This window comes from Pseudorasbora parva, chromosome 25 (assembly GCF_024679245.1).
Source record: "Pseudorasbora parva isolate DD20220531a chromosome 25, ASM2467924v1, whole genome shotgun sequence".
In the NCBI taxonomy this organism is placed as follows: domain Eukaryota; kingdom Metazoa; phylum Chordata; class Actinopteri; order Cypriniformes; family Gobionidae; genus Pseudorasbora; species Pseudorasbora parva.
In genome coordinates this window covers 17,663,611-17,679,411 of record NC_090196.1, presented here as the reverse complement: position 1 = coordinate 17,679,411, position 15,801 = coordinate 17,663,611, and the positions used below count along the sequence as shown (strand labels likewise).

Sequence of the window (15,801 nt, the reverse complement as noted above, 5' to 3'; positions counted from 1 at the left end):
TTACAGATGAAAAATGTATGATTTTGTTAAACTGAATAAGAGGTCAAAGGTGCCCTAGAAGGATTTAAAACAATATGTTAAATTGTTCTCTGATATCTACATAGAGGGTATGTGGCTTATTTAAGGGCAAACATTGTCCAGATACAGTTTTACAGGTCCGTTAACAACCCTAAAAATTGTCCCTAGGATGTAACGCTCTGTTTTTGCCTTATTTGGAAGAGTCATGAATATTAATGTTGAGCTCTGCTCTGATTGGCTTATTTCAGCAGCTCACAGCTCACAGCAGTTAAGTTGTTCAGCGAAGCGGCTCGTGAGTCCTGACCGTCCTGAAAGAACACTGACCGACTGAATGACACTTTAAGCAGAACATCTCAAATGGAGATTGATAAAATGCAGCTTACTTGTTTATTGGTGTTTTCAGATCATCCATGCACAAGATAGAGCCTGTGTGCTTGCGGTTGCCAGATTTCAGTCATTTAAATCCCCCAAACAGAGCTTTTCTGTGAAAAGAACACGTATACTATCCGCTGATTTACCTAAACATATGCACTTGAGCTCTCTCTCTAGCGTGCGGATGATCTGAAATACCAATAAACAAGTAAGCTGCATTTCAGCAATCACCATTTGAGATGTTCTGCATAAAGTGTCATTCAGTCTACATTTTAGACTTGTCTTTTTTTGTCAACGATATTCCATGTTTATATAAAGTAAGTCACAATGCAGGCTAAGCAGTGACTGTGATGAAATACAAGCATGCAAAAACATCATAGGCCTCCATCAGTTCTCAAAAATATAACTATATAATTGATATATTTTTTAAATGAATAGCCTTGTCGTTTTAACTTTTATGGTGGAAAATGTGACGTTTGTTAGAAGGAACGAGGGAACGATCTGTAAGCAAAGTATCTACGGTTGTATTTTGTAATACAAAATAATATTACCCTTTGTCATTTGACACTATTTAGTTTTGTATGGTACTTGGAGTTTCCTATTGTTACTGTACTAGCATCTTGCGTTATCTAGACAATGCTGTCTTTTTAAGAAACTTTCAATTTAATCAGAAATTGTTTAAACAGTCAATAAGTGGATAAATCTCTACTTACTGCTTGCAGGAATACAGTTGTAATTGCCACTTTCTTCAGTTTAAGACGCTGAGCGAAGCCTGCTTGAAATCGGCCGAACAAACGAAAGATTTTGAAATGAATTGTTGTGGTATCCGATTATAATAAACCTCAACCATGACTGTTGACATGTGAAAAATCCTCACGTCCCCTGCACAGCCTGAACATGACGTGTGTCATTAAAGCCGTTTTTTGCTATCCTCAAATGTCGTTTGTTTATCTGCAGTCCCGATGATTCGGCTCCGTCAGTTCCGCCTGACAATGAACATGTTTGGACAGATGCAAATGTTGGGGGCGTGCATATAATTGATCCCCAATGCTTGCGTCACGGTTGGCCTAACACTCGTTTCACACATACTCCGTCTGCAGTGCGTATGCGGTGCAAGTTTTTTTCAGTGTTAACGGATGACAGCTTTCACACTGCAAGCGGATGCGGTCCGTCAGTCCGTTCGGTGGGTCTGCAGCAGTGCGGCGATCGTTTTCGTACCGAGTCTATTTTTTGCTGTGCTGCACTGCTGCATTAAAGCGACAGAACATTGTTTGCATTAAAATAAATGTACTGACGTGAAAATCTAGTTATTTCACCACAGATGAATATAATTTAAAATATACTCTTGTTTTAAAGTCAACACGTGGCTTTTTTTCTCAAGTAAAGCAAGAAAATGACACCTTACTGGAATTTAGCTAAAAAAAAGTGCCATAATGGAGAGCACTCGTCCTTTCTTGGAGGTGGAAAGCAAAGTTCTTTATGACCGGCAGGATTTCTTTTAATAGGGTTTAAAAACGAAAGAAAAAAAACAGCTGGCTGTTTTTGAATAGCCTATTGTAAGTTTCTAATTTTAATTGTTTGTGATTTTAGGCTATAACCTTAAATGTTTTGCCACTTGTGTGAGCTAAATCTAGCTCCTGCACCGCATACGCACTGCAGACGGAGTGCGAAACGAGCGTTATGTTGTGAATCACTTATTTTTCCGTGGTGTTTTTGATTCACGTGATTTACATAAGAACTAGGAGGCAATGGGGTTTGAAACTTACAGTATGTGATGTCCATGAACTGAACTTTTTTTATTTCACTATGGCAAAGTTAATTCAATTTTTCATTCTAGGGCACCTTTAAACTAATCCGAGGGTCATGTTTTCATACAGCCCATATTTAAAAAAGGTCAGCATTTTAAAAAATAATAATTTAGAGCATGAGTTGAAGACCAAACGGATGGATATCCGTTTCTCTCCTTTGGATTACTCAACGTACGATCTCTCTCCAATAAAGGACCTCTGGTGCATGATATGCTGTCTGACCGTAAGTTTGATTTCCTCTGTTTAACTGAGACTTGGCAGAAACAGGATGATTTTCTCCATCTTAACCAGTCTGTTCCTCCGGGTTATGCCTTTATTTGTAAATCCCGCGCTACTGGACGGGGAGGGGGTTTGGCAATACTTCATAAAGAGAAATGGAAAGTATCCCAGCTAATTGTGCCTACATATTCTTCATTTGAATCGATTGCCCTAAAAATCAATGGGGCTATTCCTACCATTCTCATGTCTATCTACCGCCCCCTAAGAGCAATCCCTTCTTTTTAACTGAACTTTCTGAGCTTCTGACTTACATATGTCCCATGTCTCCGAATGTTATCATGCTGGGGGACTTTAACATTCATATAGATGAAGTCACCAACACAAGTACAAGTGATTTTCTATCCTGTCTGGATAGTTTTGGTATGCTGCAATTCACTAACTTGCCCACCCATTCTAAAGGGCATATCCTTGATCTAATTTGCTTTTCTGGCATTATTCCGTATAATTGCTCTGTTTTCGACTTGTCCATATCAGACCATCTACTTGTGTCTTTCTGCATCCAACTGACAGTTTTTAAGGTAAATCTGTGTCGTTCTATCCAATTTCAGAACATTAAGAACATTGATGTGTCTTCTTTCTCTGATGAACTTGCCATCTTTTTCAGCAAAGCTGATTTTACTGATGCTGATGTACTGGTTTCTTATTATAACAATGGACTAACTAAGATTTTGGATGATTATCCACCTGTGAAAACCCGGACTGTCTCTTTCATTCATTCTGCTCCATGGTTTACCCCAGAACTTCGTCAACTTAAAACTAAAGGTCGTAGGTTAGAGCGTCTGTATGCCAAATCTGGTCTCACTGTACATAAACAAATGCTTTCTGAACATGTCCAACTTTATAAGGATGCACTGTCTAAAGCTAAATCTGATTATTACTCTATTTTAATTGGAGCCAGAGAAACAAATTCAAGATCTCTTTTTTCTGTGGTAAAAAATATCTTACGACCACCGGATTCTCTGCCATTAGACATGTATTCTACCACACTATGTGACAATTTTATGACTTTTTTTGAGTCTAAGATTAAAAATATTCACCAACAAATACTTGCTAGTAACATAGGTTATAACTACTGCTGCTCAGTTTTTCAAGTGTCCCCACACTCTGGTCTCTCTTCTTTTTTATTACCAACTGATGCAGAGATACTGCGTCTTATCCGGGAATCCAAGCCTACTACCTGTTGGCTTGATCCTCTGCCAACTCACTTAGTCAAAGCCTGTTTACCTTCTTTATCTACATTAATTTCTAAAATTATCCATTGTTCACTTGCTTCTGGCTATGTACCCTCCTATTTCAAATCTGCTATTATTACTCCAATCCTTAAGAAACCAGGGGCGGATCCATCTAACCTAGATAATTACCGTCCGATTTCTAATTTGCCATTCATCTCTAAAATTCTGGAAAAATGTGTTGCAACACAGGTAAATGATCATCTGTCCAAAAATAACCTGTTTGAGCAGTTTCAATCTGGCTTTCGTCCGCACCACAGTACAGAGACAGCTCTTGTCAAAATCACTAATGACTGGTTGTTGGCAGCTGACTCTGGTTTATTAACCATTCTTGTCCTTCTCGACCTGAGTGTGGCCTTCGACACCATCTCGCACAAAATACTCCTTGACAGGTTAGTTTCTATTGGGATCACTGGCACACCCCTGTCCTGGTTTATATCATATCTCTCTGGCCGTACTCAGTTTGTCCAATTAAAGCACTTCCGATCAAGATCATCGACAGTCACTACTGGTGTTCCTCAGGGCTCTGTTTTGGGTCCACTTTTATTCATTATCTATCTACTTCCACTTGGTCATATTTTCAGGAAATATGGCATTCACTTTCACTGCTATGCCGATGACACCCAGCTATACTTATCTTCCAAAACCTCTGACTTTTTTCCACCACCTCTCTTGTCCCGTTGTTTGGCTGAAATTAAAGACTGGCTCTCAGCTAACTTCCTTAAGCTTAATAGTAGCAAAACCTAGGTTCTACTTGTAGGGACAAAATCCACATTGACAAACTCTGACTATATACCTGTGGATATTGATCAACATCTCATTTATCCCTCTTCACAGGTTAAGAGTTTGGGTGTAATTCTGGATAGCACACTTTCATTTGAAGCCCATATTAATAATATTACACGTACCGCTTATTTTCATCTGCGTAATATTAATCGCCTTCGTCTATCCCTTTCAATGAACAACACTGCAATTCTCATTAGTGCACTAGTTACCTCACGTATTGATTACTGCAACGCTCTTCTTACTGGTCTTCCTTCCAAACTTCTCCATAAACTTCAGTTGGTTCAGAACTCTGCGGCTCGTGTTCTTACTAGAACTCCTTCTACCATGCACATTTCACCAACTCTCCAGCAACTTCACTGGCTTCCAGTGAAATATAGAATTGACTTCAAAATCCTGCTTCTCACATTCAAGGCACTTCACAGTCTAGCTCCTCCCTATCTTACTGATCTTCTTCATATTTACACTCCTTCACGCACTTTACGATCCTCACTATCACTCTCTCTTGTCTTACCACGTATACGCTTAAAGACCATGGGAGCTAGAACTTTTAGCCATGCGGCCCCTCGCTTGTGGAACTCTCTCCCTCTCGATATCCGTAATATTGACAGTCTGCATACTTTTAAATCTCGTCTTAAGACCTACCTTTTTACACAGGCTTTTTTATGATTTACTACTTATTTTTCTGTCTCTATGATGCATGTGTGTTTTAAGTGTGTTGATTTATGTATTTATATTGTTATTGCTGTTTTTCCCTGTAAAGTGACCTTGGGTGTTTTGAAAGGCGCTGTTAAATAAAATGCATTATTATTATTATTATTATTATATGTAAACACATACCCTCACAACGATATTAAAATCTGAAATTACCTGGCTGCATGAAGACCTCCCAATGGCAATGAAAACTGTTAAGGGACTGAATAATGTCTAAACCTGCCATAACGTTTCTGTGAAATGTTGTTTAGTCTATAAAAATAAACTTTGTAAAAACAATAGATGCCAAGGGAAAGTCCACATAATAGTAGAAAAATGGGTCTGTTGTCATACTGCTATCTGTCACGAGTCACGACCCCTATAAAATTAATAGTGTGTTGCATCGCGCCAACGTCCCAGAGGACATTTTGACTTCTCGATTTATCCAGCGGGTCTGTTCTTCTCTGAAGCAGAAACACATAATAATTCATAACAGTGCGCTACATCCACATGAGCCCCGCATCTGCTCCGAGACCCCTTACCCTCCCTTTTTACACCATATTACATTTTTTAATTAGCCTAGACTACATAAATGACATTTTATTTTAATTGTGTGTGTGTGTGTGTGTGTGTGTGTGTGTGTGTGTGTGTGTGTGTGTGTGTGTGTGTGTGTGTGTGTGTGTGTGTGTGTGTGTGTGTGTGTGAGAGAGAGAGAGAGAGAGAGAGAGAGAGAGAGAGAGAGAGAGAGAGAGAGAGAGAGAGAGAGAGAGAGAGAGAGATTGTAATCATAACAACAAAGTATGTATTTTACATTGTAAATACATTAATAAAGTGATTATAGGCCAGGCGGAAAATTACATTACTCAGTTACTTTTAAAGGATAGTAATGCATTGTTTTCTTACCTGGGCTATGCTTGCTCATTTGATTTTTAATAACAAATAAACAAAACAAAAGAAGAAGAAAGTTACACAATTTATATTAGCAATAAAAAAACAATTAGTTTGTTGCGAATGGGGCTGTATAGCCAGAGACCAGTCAGGGTGTCAATGCTGACCCGTCTATTGTCAAAAGCGATAAACAGTGGGCACATGAGCATCAGAAGTGGACCACAGAGCTATGGAAGAAGGTGGCCTGGTCTGATGAATCACATTTTCTTTTACATCACATGGATGGCTGAGCGCATTGTGTGTCGCTGGGGAACACATGGCACCAGGATGCACTATGAGAAGAACTCAAGCCAGCACAGGCAGTGTGATGCTTTGGGCAATGGGAAAACTTGGGTCCTGCCATCCATGTGGATGTTACTTTGACACGTACCATCTACCGAAGCATTTTTGCAGACCATGTACACCCTTTCGTGGAAAAGGTATTCCCTGGTGGCTGTGGCCTCTTTCAGCAGGATAATCCTCCCTGCCACAAAGCAAAAATGGTTCAGGAATGGTTTGAGGAGCACAACAATGAATTTGAGGTGTTGACTTGGTCTCCAAATTCCCCAGATCTCAATCCAATCGAGCATCTGTGAGATGTGCTGAACAAACAAGTCCGATCCATGGAGACCCACCTCGCAACTTACAGGACTTAAAGGACCTGCTGCTAACATCTTGGTGCCAGATACCAGCTTCAGGCGTCTAGTGGAGTCCACACAGGGCTGTTTTGGGAGCAAAAGGGGGACCAACACAATATTAGGATAATATTGTTATGCCTTATCGGTGTATATGATATGGCTGGAGTTTTGAAGATGCTTATCCTATTGTCATATAAAACATACTTGTTCTGTGTTCTTATTTTAGAATAACAAAATAGGATTGGAAAAGGGCAGTGAACCTTTTTCTGTCACCTGTTTTAATTTGCCCTAATTATCCGCTTTGACTGGCTTAGGCTAAATTATGTTATGACTTCGCTTTGTATGATATTGTGCACAATATCTTTCTTAATATTTCATTAAATAGACATCACTGTCTGAGCCATTCCGATGTTTGTTTAAATAATCCACTTTGTTCTGTTAGTCCTTCTGTTTCCCTTTCTTTTACACTAACTTTCGCTGACTGTGGTTATTATCTTTCCCGGGACACATTTGAATGCTTTGACCCTCACAAATGTTGTACAAGTTCAGATCACGGCTGAACACACCTCGAGTAGTTCTGACACCATCAGCAAAAAGTGTTCAAAGACCACTCGGACTGAGCCGTAAGGGAGAACTGTTCCAGAATGGAAGCGAGGCATGAAGGAGCCCTTCACCAGTTTTTCATCAGCGAGAAAATTACCCAGGCAGTTTTCAAGCTTGCATATTTCTCGCTACAGAGGAACTTGCTGTTACAGTTTGTTTTTGAAACGTTCTTGACTGCAGCCCAATTTATCCTTCCACACCAGCGTAGACATGAAGTAAAAAGCAAATCTTTAAAATTCCTCTCATCCCTTTGTAAGAGAGATTGCCTCTTTAACCAAAGTTCTCACTGAAGCCCCACTCAGTCGCCTCACACCATTAAACAAACTTCATTCTGACTTCATTTCCCTGTGGGTGTTGCAATCTGCAGTGCTCCTCTTTGAGACCTAATTTCCCTTTAATTAAATTAGTAAGACTTCCAAAGAAATCCGCCAAAGAGGCCCTGCGGCTGGGTTTCTGTTGTCGGGCAGATAACGGCTGGTAGTGTGTGTCGTCTATGGAGATTGATAAAGTAATTGAAACAGTAATTGTCAACATGTTCTTTTATCTGTTCGGGGAGCTTACTAAAATAAGAGCGTCTGGTTGGCCCAGTTTTACTAGCATATCTGTAACTGGCCCTATAGCATCTTTAAAGACACCCATTGAAATGTGTCCACTCTTCAGATAAATACATTCAAGAGAATGTTTAAAATAGCATTATTTTGATGGAAAACAATGGTAAAAATCCTATGTTAAAATCTTTACCTTTGTTAAATAAACATAAATGATTTTTAAAAATGCACACAAATAAAATAAAATTATAAAACATTATGCATAATAAAGTATAAATAATAATAATAATAAAATACAGATAATATTAAGTAATTCATAATTTTCTCATTGTAAAAGACTAAATTTATCATTTTATTAATTTTATTATATATTATACTTGAAATGAAAATGTATTTTTAAGTAGTATATTAATAAACATAATGTTTTTAATAATTCAATAAATACTAAATGCTTAATAATAACATTTTGTATTTATTTTGCTATAGAAAATTAATAAAGCAGTTTCTTACAAGTATAGCCAAATTTAATATTAAATGTTGTTATATTTAATACAAATAAAATATAAAATATAAAATAAATGTAAAAAAATAAATGTAAAAAAAATATTTTAAATTATAAATCGCATTATAATTATGGAGAAAACATCCCTGCATCAACCATCCCATTTGTATTGAATTTTTTAAAGGTTTTATTATTATTATTATTATTATTATTATTATTGCTATTGTTGTACATTGAAATGTTTAACGTTGCAATGTATTTTAAAGTAGCATATTAATAAACATAATATTTTGAATAATTTAATAAATATTACATTATTAATAATTCTGCTATTATTGTGTACATTGGATTGTTTATTGTTGTCTTGTTTTTTAAAGTAGAATATTAACAAACATAATATTTTGAATAATTTAATAAATATTAAATTATTAATTATAAGTCAATGACAAGTAATTTAATAAAATAAAAAATATATATAATACTGTATATATTTTCATATAAAATATATTTTTTTTACTAACAATAACTAACAATATTACATAGAATATGGTTACAGTTTCTTTCAAGTAAAAAAAGTCCAAATTTGGCGTAAACAGATTGAAAACATGGATCCATCATGCCTTGTTCCCACTGTGCAGGCTGCTGGTGGTGGTGTAATGGTGTGGGGGATGTTTTCTTGGCACACTTAGTGCCAATTGGGCATCATTTAAATGCCATGGCCTACCTGAGCATTGTTTCTGACCATGTCCATCCCTTTAAGATCACCATGTACCCATCCTGTGATGGCTACTTCCAGCAGGATAATGCAGCATGTCACAAAGCTCGAATCATTTAAAATTGGTTTCTTCAACATGACAATGAGTTCACTGTACTAAAATGACCCCCACAGTCACCAGATCTCAACCCAATAGAGCATCTTTGGGATGTGGTGGAACGGGAGCTTCGTGCCCTGGATAAGCATCCCACAAATCTCCATCAACTGCAAGGTGCTATCCTAATAATATGGGCCAACATTTCTAAAGAATGCTTTCAGCACCTTGTTGAATCAATGCCACGTAGAATTAAGGCAGTTCTGAAGGCGAAAGGGGATCAAACACAGTATTAGTATTGTGTTCCTAACAATCCTTTAGGTGAGTGCATACAGTATTGTATTTTAGAATACAGTATATTTACTATTATAGTAGTACTATATTTTTGAAAAAGTTTTATAATTATGTAGAAACACATCCCTGCATGAACCATCACATTTGTAGCAAATTCTTTATAGTTATATTTCTTAATATTTTTCTTATCAGTTAGGTGCAATGAAGTGTTTAAAATGGTATTTTATATTATTTAGTTAATATTTATTGCATTATTTTAGTATTGCTTTTTTGTCTATATGTTAGTACTGACCATGGTTAAAAGATAATCAACATATGATGAAATGTAAGACCCTCCATTAATCTAACTGCTTATAAAATATATTGTACTGTACATTTTACAGTGTTTAATTGTGCTTCTTACTCTTAAGCTTCCCTTGCTGTGCCTTCTGTCAACCCAGTCTCTAGAATGTTGGATGCTCCCCTTCAGGATACAGACTGTGTATTTTGTCAAGCAGAACCGCGTGGCCCTCTTCACTGATTGAAATCACAGCCTCGGGGCTCTAACACTTTGAGAGCGTTCAGCAGGCACAGTGGGAATAGATGCAGAAATAGAACTGACGAAACTGCAACCTTCGGACAATAATATTCATTGTGAATTCTCACTCAGCAAATGGCAGTTTGTTGTTGCTGTATCAATTTAGTATCGACGTTTTTTTTTCTCTATATAGGCTATAAACATAATTTCAGCTTTAATTAGCTGGCCCAAAGCCACATTTAAAAGCAGATTCCTGGCGTAAGTCACCTATGCTTATGTGGATAATTGTTTATGGCTAGATTGTGCCATCATGCATGGAAGGATGTTTTTAAACTCTCAGCCTTAATCAGTCACGCATGTTAATCAGCCACAGGATTGACAGGACTTCATTAACGCTGAGGATTTTAAAGGGGAACTCGGGAAAGCATTTGCCAGGATGAAATGTTCAATTCTGTACAGAGGTACACAGTTGCTGTTCCTTTAAGAGATCGTTTGCCTCTCCGCCCTCCTCCCTCTCTATGTCCCTCACCACCACTCAGATTGGGTCTTCAGTACATTCTGGAGTGTGGCATTCACAAGAGTAAATATGTGAAAGGTCTCAGATTATGACCAGACATCAAGGGTGAAACGCGGTGACAGAACTTACAGTGGATTCCGAGAGCAAAAAGGTAAATGCATCACAATTTGTTTCTTTAAAATTAGTTCAGCGTTAATTTGTTCTTGTTCCAAAGTTGTCCTAAAATTGTATTTAATTTCTGTATGTGTGTGTAAGTGCATATTTAAATATGCTTGACTTTTATATAATATAATTTTTTTAATAAAAAATATTCATTTGTATTATTATAGGATTATCATGTTATTTTAATTGTGTGAAATTGTATATATTAATACATTTACCTTTTTTATTATTTATTGTTTTTTTCTTCTACAAATCCAAATCAAAGGGGTAATTAAATGCAACAAATCATGTTTAAAAATATATCATATTTTTTTGGAAAATAAACATTTTATCAAACTTTGATAATTGCCTTAAAATTCTAAACAACTGAGCAGCGTATCAGTCAAAATGGATGACTACAGAGACTGAGAAAAAAAAAGATATTCAAATATTCAAATCAGGAATTTTAGAATCAAAATACGTAAAATAGATCATGCATAAAAAAATGTCCTCAAAAACAACAGGTTGACCAATGTTCACACACCAGGTGACGTGTTTCAATTGGACTGGCTTTTATTCTCTTTAGCATGAAGTGGAAAGTATTTCAATCACTTCCCTGGTCATTCCGATTAAATTTCAGTGAATGAAGAACACATTTATACTTGTGTGCATTATGTATAAGTTATCAAAAAAAAGCATATTCTCTTAAAGGGTTAGTTCACCCAAAAATGCTCACCCATTAATTACTCACCCTCATGTCGTTCGACACCCATGAGACCTCCGTTCATCTTCAAAACACAAATGAAGATATTTTTGTTGAAATAAGATATTTTTGTTTGACCAATGTCATTTCCTCTCTCAAGACCCATCTCACTAAAGTGATTCTACAATCATTTTATAAAGTGACGTTTTAAATAGTTTTTGTGTTTAAACAAACTAAATAAAGACTTATATAATTATGGGCCAATTTCAAAACAATGTTTTAAACGTTATGAATCAGTGTATCGATCGTGCATAAAAATAAAAAATTAACTACAATAAAATTATTGCAGAATCACTGTAGTGAGATGGGCTTTGTAACGACGTCTTTAGTGTATTTATGTGTCTTGAGAGAGGAAATGACATTGGTGTCAATGAAGGCCATCGGTCTGAGCCATCGGATTTAAAAAAAAATCTTCATTTGTGTTCCGAAGATGAGCGGAGGTCTTACGGGTGTCGAACGACATTAGGGTGAGTTAATGAGAGAATTTTACTTTTTTGGCTGAACTAACTCTTTAACATGGGGCTAAATGAGATTCTGCTCCCTTCTGGAGCCTGTTCCTAGTGGTAAGTCGAGGAATTGCAGTTTAAGTCACTTCCGTATTGGCTTCAAGAGAAACTGCGGGAGATTGCCACTTTGTCAGAACCATAGGCCGTAAAAAAATATGGACGACGCGACTTCACTCTCACAGATGCAGAGCAATTGATTATGTTGGTGTGAAATAAACAGTTATGGAAATTTAGAAATTAAAGCTAAAGCTCCAATCTGCTCCCAAAAATCCCGAAAAAAAATCTGTTAGTGCCTCAGTGACAACTTCACTCAGAGAAGACGTCGATCTCAGACCCCCCTAACTAAAACTAAGCTTATTAAAAAAAGAACACCTGAAATTAAATCATCGTGATGATAACTGCCTACAATGACATAAACCAACTTTGGGTTTTTTACGTTCTCCGCTGGAAGAAATACATTTTTGGGTGAACTAGGATTCTGATAAGCCGCTCTAAAGCGTAAAGTAGAGACGAGCTGGCCGTTGCCATCTTGGCAACGTGTCATCGTGAGTCACACCCGGATAACAGAAAATGAGCAAAAAGGCAGGATATGGGCGGAGCTGAGGTCATGCAATGACTATAGACGGCGAATAAATGGCTATATCCACCTGCCACTCAAAGTAACCACGGCCTTAATTATGCAGAACTTTAAGGCTTTATATAATTCTCCCCCCTCACAGTTGTCATAAAGGGCAACATTAACCATATAGACAAAAAACACAATTTGTACCAGGCTGTAAACATGTTTTTTTTCTGCTGTAAAGTTGGGAATTTTAACATGAGGCTCAATGAGATTCTGCTCCCTTCTGGAGCCTGGAGCCCAAGTGGCCAGTCGAGGAATTGCAGTTTAAATTACTTCCGTATTGGCTTCAAGAGAAACTGCGGTTGCCGCTTGCTTTAAACCCACATCCTGCAGATCCTGTTAGAAATAACTTTGAAAAATCACTTTTTAAAACGGTTGTTCCATTATTACCCCTTAGCAAAAAAAATTATAAAGTAATTTTACATTTAAGTCCATTTTGCTTTTATTTTAAAATTATTATTTAAAATTGTATTTTATTTGTAATTTTGAAAATATTTGGTTATCCTGCTGAAAGTTGAAAATGTTGATGCAATATTGTACAGTTTGGATAAATATTGCATTATGCCAAAATGAGCTAGTTCAATTTAAAATGTGGTTCTGCCTCTGAATTCATCATGTTTTTCCCTTGTTTGGTTACAGCTGCCCTCTCACGAAGACTGAAATATGCTTCAATGGTAGTGACTGAGAAATTGCTGAAACTCAGCACTTTCAGCTTTGATGAATTGGCTCGATTTACAGAACAGATTTTTTTCTTTTCTTCATGTCAACGGCCACAGAGTATAAAGTAAATGACGCCTTGTCATTCATTTCCGAGCTTTGGGAATAACAAAACATTAGCAGTTAAGATCTTTTGGTTTCCCTTACGTCTGTGCAATTTCTTTCATGTTGGAATAGAATAGTGCCAGGACTCCGTTCTAGGATATTTTAAGTGGCACTAAATTCTGCAGCTTCAAGAACATAGAAAATAACCTATAAAAATGTTTATGCCGAGCAATGATCTTCATGGTGACACACAATCCATATGTACCACATCTGTCCAACCCTCTAAAATGAATCCAACAAACTTTACTGGATCTCCTAACAAACCAAATCAAGGTGGATTCAGGAAGGTCTGTTCCACTGGAGAACCAATCCCATGCCCGATCCCAGGCCTGGCGTCCGAGGTGCTGGAAATGCGTGTGAAGGAAGGAAGCAAGATCAGAAACCTTTTGGGTTTCGCCATGTCTCGATTTCAAGGCGACGGAAATGCGGCTCCTACGTCGCAGGTTCTTTTCAGTGGGATGGGACGGGCTGTGACCAAAACCATCACCTGCGCGGAGATAATGAAACGGAAAGTGCGTGGCTTACACCAGGTGTCAAAGCTCCAGTACAGGACAGTGACCGAGGTGTGGGAGAGCCAGGAGAGTGGCCCGGTTCAGATGACCATACACAGAACTCTTCCTTCCATTTGTATTCTTCTGTCCAAAGAACCGCTGGACCCGCAGGAGCCGGGATATCAGCCTCCAGCCGAGACTCTCTCTGAGGAAAGCAAATGGGCAGATGGACAGCAGGGGACTGGAAAGCCAGAAAAAAGACCACCGAGTCCTTGTTCTCATGATCTTCCCAGTCTTAAAAGAGCTGCTCTGGGACAGGACAAAATCGCAGATTTGGAACCAGTGAAAAAATTTTAATATAAAAGGAAGAGCTCATATTAAAGGATATTTTGTGCATTCACTTAAATAACTTGCTATATGCTTATAAATGTCTGTCATACAATTTAGCCACATCAGGATGCAATAAATATACATGTGTAATTTGAGCGATAAAATGCATGAAGTATTTTTGTTAGTATTCTTTAAAATATCTAGTTATTGTCGTCTAGTTTTCTCACTCATTCACTTTCATCTTGCCTGCTCAATGTTATTCATATTTTTATTAATTATTTTACACTTTAGAATACTGTTCCGTCATTGATTTATAACTAGGAACAAATGAGTAACGAGTGCACATTCTAGTAATTATTAACTAACAAGAAAGAAACTCTGATTTTCAAATGAATGGCACTCAGTTGAATGTAGTTCACTATTAGCTGCATACCTCCCGGAGGACTAAGAACTACTACATACAGGTTCATATTGAATGTGAATAATGCATAAAGTGAGACAGCTGAAAGTAGCTAGCGCTCTGTAGTACAGTTTGTCCGTCTAGGGCTACTGTAGAAACATAGCGGTGCAAAATGGGGACTTCACTGTAGGGGGACCCGCGGTGTATGTAGATAGAACTTTTTGTGTGAAAGGGCCTTTACATTTGCCAAAAACAGAACTTTTGTTAACAAACAAGCAAAAGTAACGTAACATTACTTTTCATAAAAAGAAGTAACAAAAATAGTTACTTTTTTTAGGGTGTAAAGCATTACTTTTAAATGTATTTTCACAAGAAAAGCGTATGACTTCACTTCAGTCATTACTTTAGAGTTATCATGGTTTTCACTTTCAAAACTTGTCTTATATTTGAGTCATTACTAGTGGGTGACCATGATCTTAACTTTAAAATGAATTATACTCTATGCATTATTCACATAAATGATTAATACTGAGAGTATTTTATTAATCCTCTGGGAGGTATGCATTTACAATTTTTTTTTTAATAAATCTTCATTACCTAGAGATATAATTACACAACATATAAAAAGTAGTCAAAACACATCTAACTGAACATACATTATTTGTTTTTTTACTACATTAAAGTACTTATTTTCAATTAACAAAATGTCAATCTTCGTTTATATCAATTTAATCAGGCTGCTTAAATATAGGTGCATGGAGGAATATATGTATATTCCACGGTTAAGTGAACACGGTGAAGCTGTATTTAAAAAGTAGACATTGCAAGCTTTATATAGATATATTTCTCATGTCTGTGTGGTTTATTTGTTGTTGTGTTGTTTTTTTTTTGACTCGCTCAAGTTCACAGAGACCAAGACGGCAGAAAGTATGTTTTCTTTCTTTTACAAAAGCACGTTTTCTTGTTATTGTGAGTTTACACTAATAAAAATAGACCCTTTACAATGATGAATGATGAACACAATTATTACTCTTATCCATAAATTAGTATTGGAGTATTTTAAGTTGTTTCCATCTAAAGTCCCATCTAAACTCATCTTAAGTCCCCCTGTGGTGAAAATAACATTTTTAATGTTGTGTTTTTAATGTTTTAACTTTTAAGAAAAAACATAACATATGCAAATTCATAA

General features: G+C 36.8%; 1 protein-coding gene across 1 annotated transcript; it reads left to right on the top strand.

The window, feature by feature from the left end:
* Nucleotides 1-10,200: 10,200 nt before the first annotated feature.
* Nucleotides 10,201-15,560, top strand: rpp25a (ribonuclease P and MRP subunit p25, a). The gene is made up of 2 exons (XM_067436511.1): nt 10,201-10,688; nt 13,209-15,560. Exon 2 carries the CDS (start codon nt 13,547-13,549, stop codon nt 14,237-14,239), a length of 693 nt encoding a protein of 230 aa, XP_067292612.1. The 5' UTR covers nt 10,201-10,688; nt 13,209-13,546; the 3' UTR covers nt 14,240-15,560.
* Nucleotides 15,561-15,801: the final 241 nt, after the last annotated feature.

Excerpts from the sequence above, each read along its gene's own strand:
- rpp25a (XM_067436511.1), top strand. The coding sequence starts at position 13,547 with ATGTTTATGCCGAGCAATGATCTTCATGGTGACACACAATCCATATGT.